Raw genomic sequence first — 11,776 nt, forward strand, 5'->3', positions numbered from 1 at the left:
CAAGATATGACTGCAGGATCCGGAAAAACTGTGAAAATATTGGACAGGTAAATGACAACATGAATTTAAAGTGCACGTTATTTAAATATTTGCAATCTAAGAATAAAAGGAATAAATTAAGCTAAAAAAAGTTACAAATACACAGTGTCTGAGTAAATAATACACATATAATATCAAGATTCGATTCTGTCTCTGTGATCTTGTCTTTATCCTTTTGTGCCAAATTTGCACTTTTATCACAAACGTTTTTGAGACTCCAACAACATTTTAAGGCACCGGTGAATAGGGTGAAAAACTGAACAAAAAGATATCATCATACTTCCCCAGTCGATTGATTACACAACAAACAGGTTTTCTAAAGTGTTATGTTTTGCCATTATCTAATTAAATATGCACTAATTTGCATACATTTCCAGAATAGAAATCTGAATGCAGGATAAAGCCAGGTTCAAAACATTATTTTTTTTTGACATATTATAGTTAGATGTTTTTTTTTTACAAAGGGCATTTTACATATCTCTTTTTATCACTCCATAAATCAGAAAATACTGTCAACAGCCATGTTTTTAGGAATAAAATGTTGTATAAGGCAAATGATAAATGAACCTTCATGAACCCTTTGAAATGACAAACAACTGAAGAACACATTAAAATGTCAAATACTGGTAGGAGAAATTAAGACACCATTGGTAAGATGTAACTAGGAAAAGATTTATTACATAACTCTAATAAAAAAAAATATATAGGTCACTTATCTGGCTTTTTTTTTTAAAGACAAAAAAAAAAGCTACAAAAATGGAACAAAGGTTCACTACTCAATGTAGTTTTTATATACAGGGTTCCTCATTCTATTTCTGTTATTTCATAATATATCAATCATTTGGTGTGCCCATCCTTTGCATTTAAAACAAGGTGCAGGTACAGTTGCACAGTTTTTCAGGTAGCTTTGCAGAAAAGTTTCTTGAAGCATCTTGGAGACGTTGCCCACTATTGAAATTTATTTAAGATAGGTCTGGAAGTAACAATTCCATAATATTTCCAGGTTTTCTTAAACATTTGATAATAAGAAAAATACGATTCAAAGTACTGAACTCATTTATTTAATCAACCATAAAATATACAGGAATCTCTGGTTGCGAGTAGGGGGCAGCAGTGGCATTTGACTGCACCAAACACTCTCCTTTCCCCCAGGAAAGGAAACAGACACCTGCTGACCCCCTCAATCGGGAAGCTGTATTGAACAGATTTCCAGTTTCAATCATTCCAAAATCAAAGCTTGAAAAGAGACAAACACAGGTTTCTGACAAGCCATCACAGAGGATCAAGTGGTTTCATTTGCTAAATCAAAGCGAGCATACCTGCCCAAAAAAAGTCATGTTAATAAGAGCCAGAAAAAATATAATATATATTTATATTCATATATCAACATACAAAGAGATCAAATGCTGTTCTACCATTGGTTTACACAGTGTTCCTCATTCTGGAGCAAAGCATGCTGGGAGCCGTTTGCCTCTTCACTTTCAGTGCTTTCACAGACGTAGTGTTGAACTTCTTGTGCATCATTGATTTGTTCTCTCGAGCTGCCCCTTCCCTCCATGCAGTAATTTATGAAGGCACAAAATGATGATGAAATATGGAAAGTAAAAATAAATACCATAGATAAAAAGAATAATTTATCCTAAAACTGAAGATGGAGACAGTTCGCTTTTTAACTTCACTCATGCTTGTGGCCAAAAGCATTACAATGCTGATGTTCATGTCCTCAATTTTGCCCTTGGGTTTTGAAACTACTGAAACTCAGATTTTTTTTATATCCCCCTCAGAGGGACAGAGAACTTGACAGATATTAAAATCGTATTTTAAAAATAAATCATTTCTTTCCCCAAGTTGTAAATGATCGATTCAGAAGTGCACACTGACTTGAAACTGTTGAAAGCATCACAAATATCCCAGTCTTTCACGAGGGACTGATTCAAATCCTCCCTCTCAATCTGAAGAGAGCTGAATCTCGAATCCCAGGTGCACTACGACAGTGTCAAACTGCTTGTGCAAAAGTTGGTCCCAGGCCGCTGATTCTTGTCTTTTATTGCCATGTCGGGAGGTCCGCCCACTTATCTGTTACCATTTGTGTAGGGCAAGATGTGCTGGCAGAGGTTGAGCTGATGGATAAGGGGGCTGGGAGGGCCAGTCTGCTGCACCTCATACAGGTGTGTTTGTGTGTGTGCGTTGTGTGTAGAGACTGTTAAGGCTCTGCAGAGTGGTCGGCCGCTGGGTAATTAAGACAAGATGTGCGCCTCTCCTTTCCTCCTCCTCAGTAAGTCTCTGAGTCGGAGTCGTTTAGCTCGTCATCCTTGTAGAAGCCGTCGTGGCGACCGATGCTATTGAAACTGCAATAGGAGCTGTGTTCGGAGCGGAGCATGGGCAGACTGTCGAACGTGACACTTTTCGTGGGGCTGGTGTAGTGATTGATGGCACTGAACGTGAGGCTAGGCACCGCACCTCCGCCGGGAGACACTGGCATCATGGTGGCCAGGATTAGCGCCAGGCAATCTGCCACATCTTTGTTAGGAGCACAAGCAAGTGCCGGAGTGTAGCCTTTTTCAAAGAAATGAGAGAAGACCCGTCAGGCCAGTTTTACAATGGGGGACAATATAATATAAGCATGTTGCAGTAATAGAAAAACTGATACTGATAAGATAATTATTTTCAAAGACAACCTAAACAGAAGACAACAAAAGTAATAAAAACCATAATAAAAATATTACAAATTGGGAGATCAATGTTTTGTTTTACTTATTCGTAAACCTTGTTACCAAAATATCATGATTTCATGGTTTCAAAATTTCCAAGATTTCCTAAATTCCATTTGTTTGTTTATTACCGGTAAATAAAAAGAACGTTTATAAAATTCACAGAAAAAAAAAAATTAAATTGCACATAAACAGTACCACTCTACAGTTTGAGGTAAGATTTTTTGAAAGTTGTCTCATTCTTACCAATGCTTAATTTATTTGATCAAAAATACAATAAATATTATTAAAATTTAAAATGAATGTTTCCTATTTTAATATATAAAATGTAATTTATTTCTGTAATGACAAAGCTGAATTTTTAGCAGCCATTACTCCGGTCTTCCGTGTCACATGATCATTCTGATATACTGATTTGATGCTCAAGAACAACTAAATAGTTGTGCTGCGTAAGATTTTTGTGGAAACTGACACATTTTTCAGGACTTTAAGAATAGGAAATAAAATTGCATTTATAGCATTGTCATTATTGTCACTTCTGATTAATTTATTGTATCCTTGCTGAATAAAATACATTTCATACAAAAAAAAAATCTTGCTGGCCACAAACATTTGAAAAACAATGTGCGTGTGTATATATATATATATACACACACACACGTGCATCTCTAAACCTATTTTAAGGTCATAAATCATCAGCATTTACCATTTTCATCCACGGCTAGCACACTGGCACCCTTAGCTAGTAGTTCTTGGACAACCACAGTCAAGCCATTCCTGGCTGCAACATGCAGGGGCCTGGAACATGACAACTTAATATTAGGCTTATACTTTAATATATTTTTGTACATCAGTGTAAGTGCATTATTTGTGACCATACGTTTGTAAAGCTGCATTGGTGGAGTTGATAAGGTTTCTGTCAGTGATCTTCTCCAAGATCAACAAGGCACTCGTTTCATGACCCTATAGAGATCAAATGAAAATCAATACAGTGACAGTAATAGATATTAGAACATCACACAATCTATACCACATCCTTACATATTATGAGGAATTAAGACATGAGAGAACAGTGTTTCTTACCTTACTGCAAGCCAGATGGAGAGCAGTGTTTTTGTTGGCATCCTGTAGCGTGAGATCTGCTTTTGCACTGCTCACCAACACCTCTGCCAGCCACAGACAGACATCATGACACATCAAAAAACAAACACAAACTCAGTTAACTATAAACATGAAACACATAAGAGGTTTGAGTGTCAAAGTCCTACCGACTGCATTAGTCTGGCCGTTCTCAGCAGCCATCATGAGTGGGGTTTTGCCTCCAGCATCCACACAGTTCACCTGTGCGTTATGACCCAGCAAGAGCTGCAGACACTCCACATGATCTGTGAATGCTGCAGCATGAAGAGGAGTCCTAATACAGAGAGAAAAATAGTTACAAATGGGACCACAAAACACATCAATCTAAACTGATGAAAGAATGAATAGAATAAGACCAGTGCCTGTTTTTGGAATCAGTTGAATTGACGATGGCAGGACTAAGAGTGTCTATCAACATCTCAGCTGCTCCTTCATTATCATTTATACTGAAGGTCATAAAAACAAAACAACTTCAATATTTTACCCTTTTAAACACACAAGCACCTAACAACCCAAACCAAATTCACTTACACAGCACAATGAAGGGGGCTAAAGGTGTTCCCGTCAGTCTTATGAAATAACTCCTGCTCCAGCAACACTTCAACAAATGTGTCATGGCCTGCAGAGAGAGAATTTGGTGTAACACCAGTTTATTTAACAAGCTTCTGGAGTCCTGCTCAAAGAAAATAATTTTTTTTTTTTAAAAAGGCAGACATAGGGATAATTTTTTGTGATTGTTCTGGTTGGAATTTCACCTTGTGGGGTCTAATCAAAACAAATCAGACCTTTGAGATTTCAACAGAGATTTTAAAATGAAACGGCATTCCTTCGCCAACAAGTCTGGACTTTTTTTTCTCCATATTTAAAATAAATAATTTTTTTTTTTTTTTTAAAAAGGCAGACATAGGGATAATTTTTTGTGATTGTTCTGGTTGGAATTTCACCTTGTGGGGTCTAATCAAAACAAATCAGACCTTTGAGATTTCAACAGATTTTAAAATGAAACGGCATTCCTTTGCCAACAAGTCTGGACTTTTTTTTCTCCATATTTAAAATAAATAATTATATACGAGTTGTCTCTCGGATTAATGCAAGTGACATCTGTATGTTTCAGAACAACATGCTTTCATTTCGGTTTGAACATTTTGCATAGAATGACAAACAAATAGACACCAAAGTGCCATATACAGGGTTCCCACCCTTTCTGACCAATGATTTTCCATGACTTGTCCAATCGACAGAGAGAAGAGATTCTGTTTGTATGCCAGTTACTATTGCTTAAAATAAGATTATAATTATTATGCTTATCAGTGAATGAAAGTCCCTAAAAAGGCAGAAAACCTTAAATCTGAACATAGCTCAAGAGGTTTTGCCTTCCTGAGCCTTCAAGCAGATCATAACCAGAAACTGAAAACAGTAAGAGTAAGAGAAAACTAGAGCTGCACATAAAAACTATTCATATATGAATCGCGATTCTGTCTTCTAACGATTCTAATGGATTCACAAGATTCAAAATCAATGTTCTAAAGCAGCGGTTCTTAATACTGTTCCGCGCGTCGCCCAGCTCTGCATCTCTCTCTCATTGAGCTCAGCTCCAGCAATGAACTGTTACAATTATACACTTATTTTCACATAGCTATGAGAAGCGTTAAACATGGACCCGCGTGCACATGCCGTATTGTATTAAAGCTTTAATCAGGATACAACTGTATATTAAAAGCTAACATAAGCAGTAGCATTTAGAAATAACAGTGTATCTAAAGGTATGAGACAACAACAAATAAAAAACATAGGCCTACCATTAAAAGCCATGCTTGCACAGGTTCTGCACAATCCTCTTCAATAATATCCTCTGCTTCTCAATCGAGCTCAAACTGATAAGCGGTATAAACGACGCCTGTGTTTACAATACAACCGGAGCACATGCCACTGAGGAGAGGGGGCGGTACGTTAAGAAGCGCACTAGAGACGGTTTAGCCAATCACAACACACTGGGCTAGCTAACCAATCAGAGACCATCGCCTATTTCTGAGGGAGGGGCTTCATAAAAAAAAGGAAATTGATCAGCACGTTTCTCAGAGAAGGGACAGAGCGGTGTGGAATAAAGGTAAATTATGTGAAAAATAATGAATTTTTTTAAAAACGAAGCATTAACATGTTACACTGCACCCCATAAACACAATCAAGCCTAGAAAACAACCACTGAAGCACCCCTTTAAAATCCTTGATATTTCAATGAGTGGGAACCCTGCATTATTTTCATCAGTCTTGGTGCGAGCAGGCCTTTAAACAGGTAGGGTGTATCAATCTGTGATTGGTAAGTGTGTTTATTCACCGTTGTAACAGGCCCAGTGCAGGGGCGTGTAGCCCTGGTGGTCAGTGATGACAGGAATGGTCTCTACTGACTGCGCAGCATCCCAGTGCAGAGCCCTGGTGGTCAGTGATGACAGGAATGGTCTCTACTGACTGCGCAGCATGCAGAAGGCCCCCCAGAACCCCAGAACCCCAACAGGCGGCCGCAAGGTGCACTGGAGAGCGCCCCCTACAGTCCCGTACCATGAAACTGGCACTGTGCTGCAGCAGAGCCTCCACGCACTCCTCATGGCCCGTCACCGCCTGGATGGAACAACAAACACATCCATGAGCCACTCTTGAAAGCACTAGCACAGGTGAGAGCCAGTGCCAGTAGAAATCCTTCTAGTGCCAAAGGAAATCAGTCATGATTTACCCCTCTGTGCAGAGCAGTGCGGCCCCACTTGTCTTTGGCATCCACATTGGCTCCTTTATTAATAAGGGAGTAAACACAGTCTGTGTGTCCACCCAGCACTGACAGCATCAGAGGCGTCCTGAGAATAACATATATGAATAAGACTCCACAATCTATAATTTCCATTATCTTCTATAAGATGAATTCGGAAAATAGTCTCATATACTTACTGGCCAATTCCATCCTGAACGTCCACTGCACTCTGCAGGTCGGCATTGCCGATGAGCAAACGGAGACATTCAGAGTGACCATTTGTGGCTGCAAGGCAAGAGAAAAGAGATATATGTGTCATGTCCATACATGCACAGTAAAACATTCTGGCATTAGCAATAAACCGATATATATCCACCAGGATGATAAATCTGCCGACAATATCAACCTTGTGCCTGCTTATATGATTAACAACAGAAGTGTTAGCTCTGCCTTGTGTTAAGAATCCATAAACAGTTGTCAATAGATTTGAACATTTTCTGTTTCCAAATATCTTGTGTGAATTTTGAGTACAATAAATTTTTTTAAATATGAAAAAAAAAAAAAAAGATAATTAGGAAAATTTTTAATTTCAACAAATATGCAATCATATTAAATGCCATCATAACATACTACTTGTTATCATGAATCTCATCCTTTGAGTAAATATAAAAAAACATTCACACATATATATATATATAACAGTTGAAATATAATAATATAATTCAGCTTATATTCATTTATATCAATTGCCATTACATGCACTATCCCCCCCTTCATCATATCCATCGAGAAGAAAAACACATACACACACACACACACGCATACATATATATATAATATATGTATAAAAAGTTTAATTTCGGTATATATTAGAGGTCGACCAATTAATCAGCCGATTTTTGGCATTTTTTAATTAATCCGCATCGGCCAATTGTGTTGCAAATTAGGCTGATTTAAAGACAGGCGCACCAGCGGGCAGCTAAGCGTTGTTGCGGAACTCCCTCTGAGGCTGCATGAGACGGAGCAGCTCACACTCTGCAGCCACGGCTTGTTCACACACAGCTTCAGCTTATGATGGCAGGGCAAAACAGAGAGTTTCAAAAGCGTAATTACGTTTTACCCTACCAGAATTGATGCCGGAAAGTTATCATATTCATAAGTGCAACAAGTCATTTGCATGTGAAAGTAGAAACACGTTCAATTCAGATGAAACTTCTGGGCTGATTATAACGTGGACGTTAACTTTCCTCATGAAATGTGTGTGTAGGTCTGACAATAGCATCCATGATGTCATCGCTATACATTCCTATACATTGAGTTATTTGTGGTGGCTAGTCACAATATCAAAACTGAACGCCACAAATAGAAATGAGCGCTTCACATTCAAAATTAAAATTCAGCACGGGTGTTTTTATATGAATGTATCTTTGAAAAGAACCGATGTCATTTTCATTTCGTCTTCACTGTAATGCCTGATAAAGTAGCGTTTTGATTACAGCCGTTACCGGGGAAACCGCTATATCTCCCGCTGGCAGAGAATCAATTTGCATTTGCAAGTCTGTGGGAAACACTGGTGCCTGTCAGCAAACATAAACAAAAAGCATGCTTCAGAATGGTTTTGAGAAGGTGCTTAAGTTTTGAGCCATGTATTATTACTCTAAATTAGGCTACTACTACTATTACTATATTGTACCCTGCAATAATCATTTGCTCAAACTCACTTTTATGAGATGAAAAAAAAAATAATTTAATAAAAAAAAAAAGAGAAAATCGGCCAAACATATCAGACAAAAAAAATCGGCATCATATATATCCTCTGCTTCTCAATCGAGCTCAAACTGATAAGCGGTATAAACGACGCCTGTGTTTACAATACAACCGGAGCACATGCCACTGAGGAGAGGGGGCGGTACGTTAAGAAGCGCACTAGAGACGGTTTAGCCAATCACAACACACTGGGCTAGCTAACCAATCAGAGACCATCGCCTATTTCTGAGGGAGGGGCTTCATAAAAAAAAGGAAATTGATCAGCACGTTTCTCAGAGAAGGGACAGAGCGGTGTGGAATAAAGGTAAATTATGTGAAAAATAATGAATTTTTTTAAAAACGAAGCATTAACATGTTACACTGCACCCCATAAACACAATCAAGCCTAGAAAACAACCACTGAAGCACCCCTTTAAAATCCTTGATATTTCAATGAGTGGGAACCCTGCATTATTTTCATCAGTCTTGGTGCGAGCAGGCCTTTAAACAGGTAGGGTGTATCAATCTGTGATTGGTAAGTGTGTTTATTCACCGTTGTAACAGGCCCAGTGCAGGGGCGTGTAGCCCTGGTGGTCAGTGATGACAGGAATGGTCTCTACTGACTGCGCAGCATGCAGAAGGCCCCCCAGAACCCCAACGTGGCCACAGGCGGCCGCAAGGTGCACTGGAGAGCGCCCCCTACAGTCCCGTACCATGAAACTGGCACTGTGCTGCAGCAGAGCCTCCACGCACTCCTCATGGCCCGTCACCGCCTGGATGGAACAACAAACACATCCATGAGCCACTCTTGAAAGCACTAGCACAGGTGAGAGCCAGTGCCAGTAGAAATCCTTCTAGTGCCAAAGGAAATCAGTCATGATTTACCCCTCTGTGCAGAGCAGTGCGGCCCCACTTGTCTTTGGCATCCACATTGGCTCCTTTATTAATAAGGGAGTAAACACAGTCTGTGTGTCCACCCAGCACTGACAGCATCAGAGGCGTCCTGAGAATAACATATATGAATAAGACTCCACAATCTATAATTTCCATTATCTTCTATAAGATGAATTCGGAAAATAGTCTCATATACTTACTGGCCAATTCCATCCTGAACGTCCACTGCACTCTGCAGGTCGGCATTGCCGATGAGCAAACGGAGACATTCAGAGTGACCATTTGTGGCTGCAAGGCAAGAGAAAAGAGATATATGTGTCATGTCCATACATGCACAGTAAAACATTCTGGCATTAGCAATAAACCGATATATATCCACCAGGATGATAAATCTGCCGACAATATCAACCTTGTGCCTGCTTATATGATTAACAACAGAAGTGTTAGCTCTGCCTTGTGTTAAGAATCCATAAACAGTTGTCAATAGATTTGAACATTTTCTGTTTCCAAATATCTTGTGTGAATTTTGAGTACAATAAATTTTTTTAAATATGAAAAAAAAAAAAAAAGATAATTAGGAAAATTTTTAATTTCAACAAATATGCAATAATATTAAATGCCATCATAACATACTACTTGTTATCATGAATCTCATCCTTTGAGTAAATATAAAAAAACATTCACACATATATATATATATATAACAGTTGAAATATAATAATATAATTCAGCTTATATTCATTTATATCAATTGCCATTACATGCACTATCCCCCCCTTCATCATATCCATCGAGAAGAAAAACACATACACACACACACACACGCATACATATATATATAATATATGTATAAAAAGTTTAATTTCGGTATATATTAGAGGTCGACCAATTAATCAGCCGATTTTTGGCATTTTTTTAATTAATCCGCATCGGCCAATTGTGTTGCAAATTAGGCTGATTTAAAGGCAGGCGCACCAGCGGGCAGCTAAGCGTTGTTGCGGAACTCCCTCTGAGGCTGCATGAGACGGAGCAGCTCACACTCTGCAGCCACGGCTTGTTCACACACAGCTTCAGCTTATGATGGCAGGGCAAAACAGAGAGTTTCAAAAGCGTAATTACGTTTTACCCTACCAGAATTGATGCCGGAAAGTTATCATATTCATAAGTGCAACAAGTCATTTGCATGTGAAAGTAGAAACACGTTCAATTCAGATGAAACTTCTGGGCTGATTATAACGTGGACGTTAACTTTCCTCATGAAATGTGTGTGTAGGTCTGACAATAGCATCCATGATGTCATCGCTATACATTCCTATACATTGAGTTATTTGTGGTGGCTAGTCACAATATCAAAACTGAACGCCACAAATAGAAATGAGCGCTTCACATTCAAAATTAAAATTCAGCACGGGTGTTTTTATATGAATGTATCTTTGAAAAGAACCGATGTCATTTTCATTTCGTCTTCACTGTAATGCCTGATAAAGTAGCGTTTTGATTACAGCCGTTACCGGGGAAACCGCTATATCTCCCGCTGGCAGAGAATCAATTTGCATTTGCAAGTCTGTGGGAAACACTGGTGCCTGTCAGCAAACATAAACAAAAAGCATGCTTCAGAATGGTTTTGAGAAGGTGCTTAAGTTTTGAGCCATGTATTATTACTCTAAATTAGGCTACTACTACTATTACTATATTGTACCCTGCAATAATCATTTGCTCAAACTCACTTTTATGAGATGAAAAAAAAAATAATTTAATAAAAAAAAAAAGAGAAAATCGGCCAAACATATCAGACAAAAAAAATCGGCATCATATATCAGCCATCGGCTGCCCTGATTTCTAAATATCGGCATCGGTCAGTGAAAAACCCATATCGGTCGACCTCTAGTATATATGCACTTTTATATTTAAAAATATATATCCAAAGAAATAGTAATAATTAATAGTAATAAACATTAAATATTACTTAACAATTGTAATATTTAATAAACAATTAATATGTGGTTGATTATTTTATAATAAATACAAAAATAAATAATTAAAATAAAAATGAAAAATCAGCTATATCTTTCTCCAGTTATCAGTATCACCACTGAAAAATCCATATTGGTTGGCCACAGGACAGTTTCCTGATACTGAGTTTTATTCCAAAATATTATTTTTTCATTATAATTAACCAATAAAAAGAAAAAATTCTGATTCACAACTGATGTGTTAGTAAAACTATGCAAATAACTGAACTTCATGTAATCTCATTAGTCTTTCGTACCAGCGGCATGGATGGGGGTGCGTTTAAGCGTGTAGTCTTTCACTAGAATGGAAGCCCCCTGGTTGATGAGCACATCAACACATTCAACGTGGCCTTTGAAGGCAGCCAGGTCCAGCGGCGTATGTCCTTGTGCTGTTCTCACATCCAAATCCAGCAGAGATTGAACCAGTACCTCAAGAGCCTGATGATGTCCATGATATGCCTGATGACATCCATTAAAACAACCATTAAACATAA

At 38.2% G+C, this 11,776-nt stretch overlaps 1 protein-coding gene across 1 annotated transcript in view; it reads right to left on the reverse strand.

The window, feature by feature from the left end:
- Window positions 1-1,811: 1,811 nt before the first annotated feature.
- Window positions 1,812-11,776, reverse strand: part of LOC107550837 (serine/threonine-protein phosphatase 6 regulatory ankyrin repeat subunit A-like) — a 35,764-nt gene continuing 25,799 nt past the window's right edge. Inside the window, exons 19-28 of the mRNA XM_016232236.1 lie at window positions 9,471-9,558; window positions 9,262-9,379; window positions 8,930-9,149; window positions 4,422-4,509; window positions 4,253-4,336; window positions 4,019-4,164; window positions 3,834-3,916; window positions 3,631-3,713; window positions 3,457-3,548; window positions 1,812-2,595 (exon numbers count right to left, since the gene is read on the reverse strand). Of these exons, the coding sequence (XP_016087722.1) occupies window positions 2,312-2,595; window positions 3,457-3,548; window positions 3,631-3,713; window positions 3,834-3,916; window positions 4,019-4,164; window positions 4,253-4,336; window positions 4,422-4,509; window positions 8,930-9,149; window positions 9,262-9,379; window positions 9,471-9,558 (1,286 nt within the window). The 3' untranslated portion in view covers window positions 1,812-2,311. The remainder of the gene's footprint in view (window positions 2,596-3,456; window positions 3,549-3,630; window positions 3,714-3,833; window positions 3,917-4,018; window positions 4,165-4,252; window positions 4,337-4,421; window positions 4,510-8,929; window positions 9,150-9,261; window positions 9,380-9,470; window positions 9,559-11,776) is intronic.

The sequence above is a fragment of the Sinocyclocheilus grahami genome, unplaced genomic scaffold (genome assembly GCF_001515645.1).
Source record: "Sinocyclocheilus grahami isolate Dianchi unplaced genomic scaffold, SAMN03320097.WGS_v1.1 scaffold408.1, whole genome shotgun sequence".
Classification (NCBI taxonomy): Eukaryota; Metazoa; Chordata; class Actinopteri; order Cypriniformes; family Cyprinidae; genus Sinocyclocheilus; species Sinocyclocheilus grahami.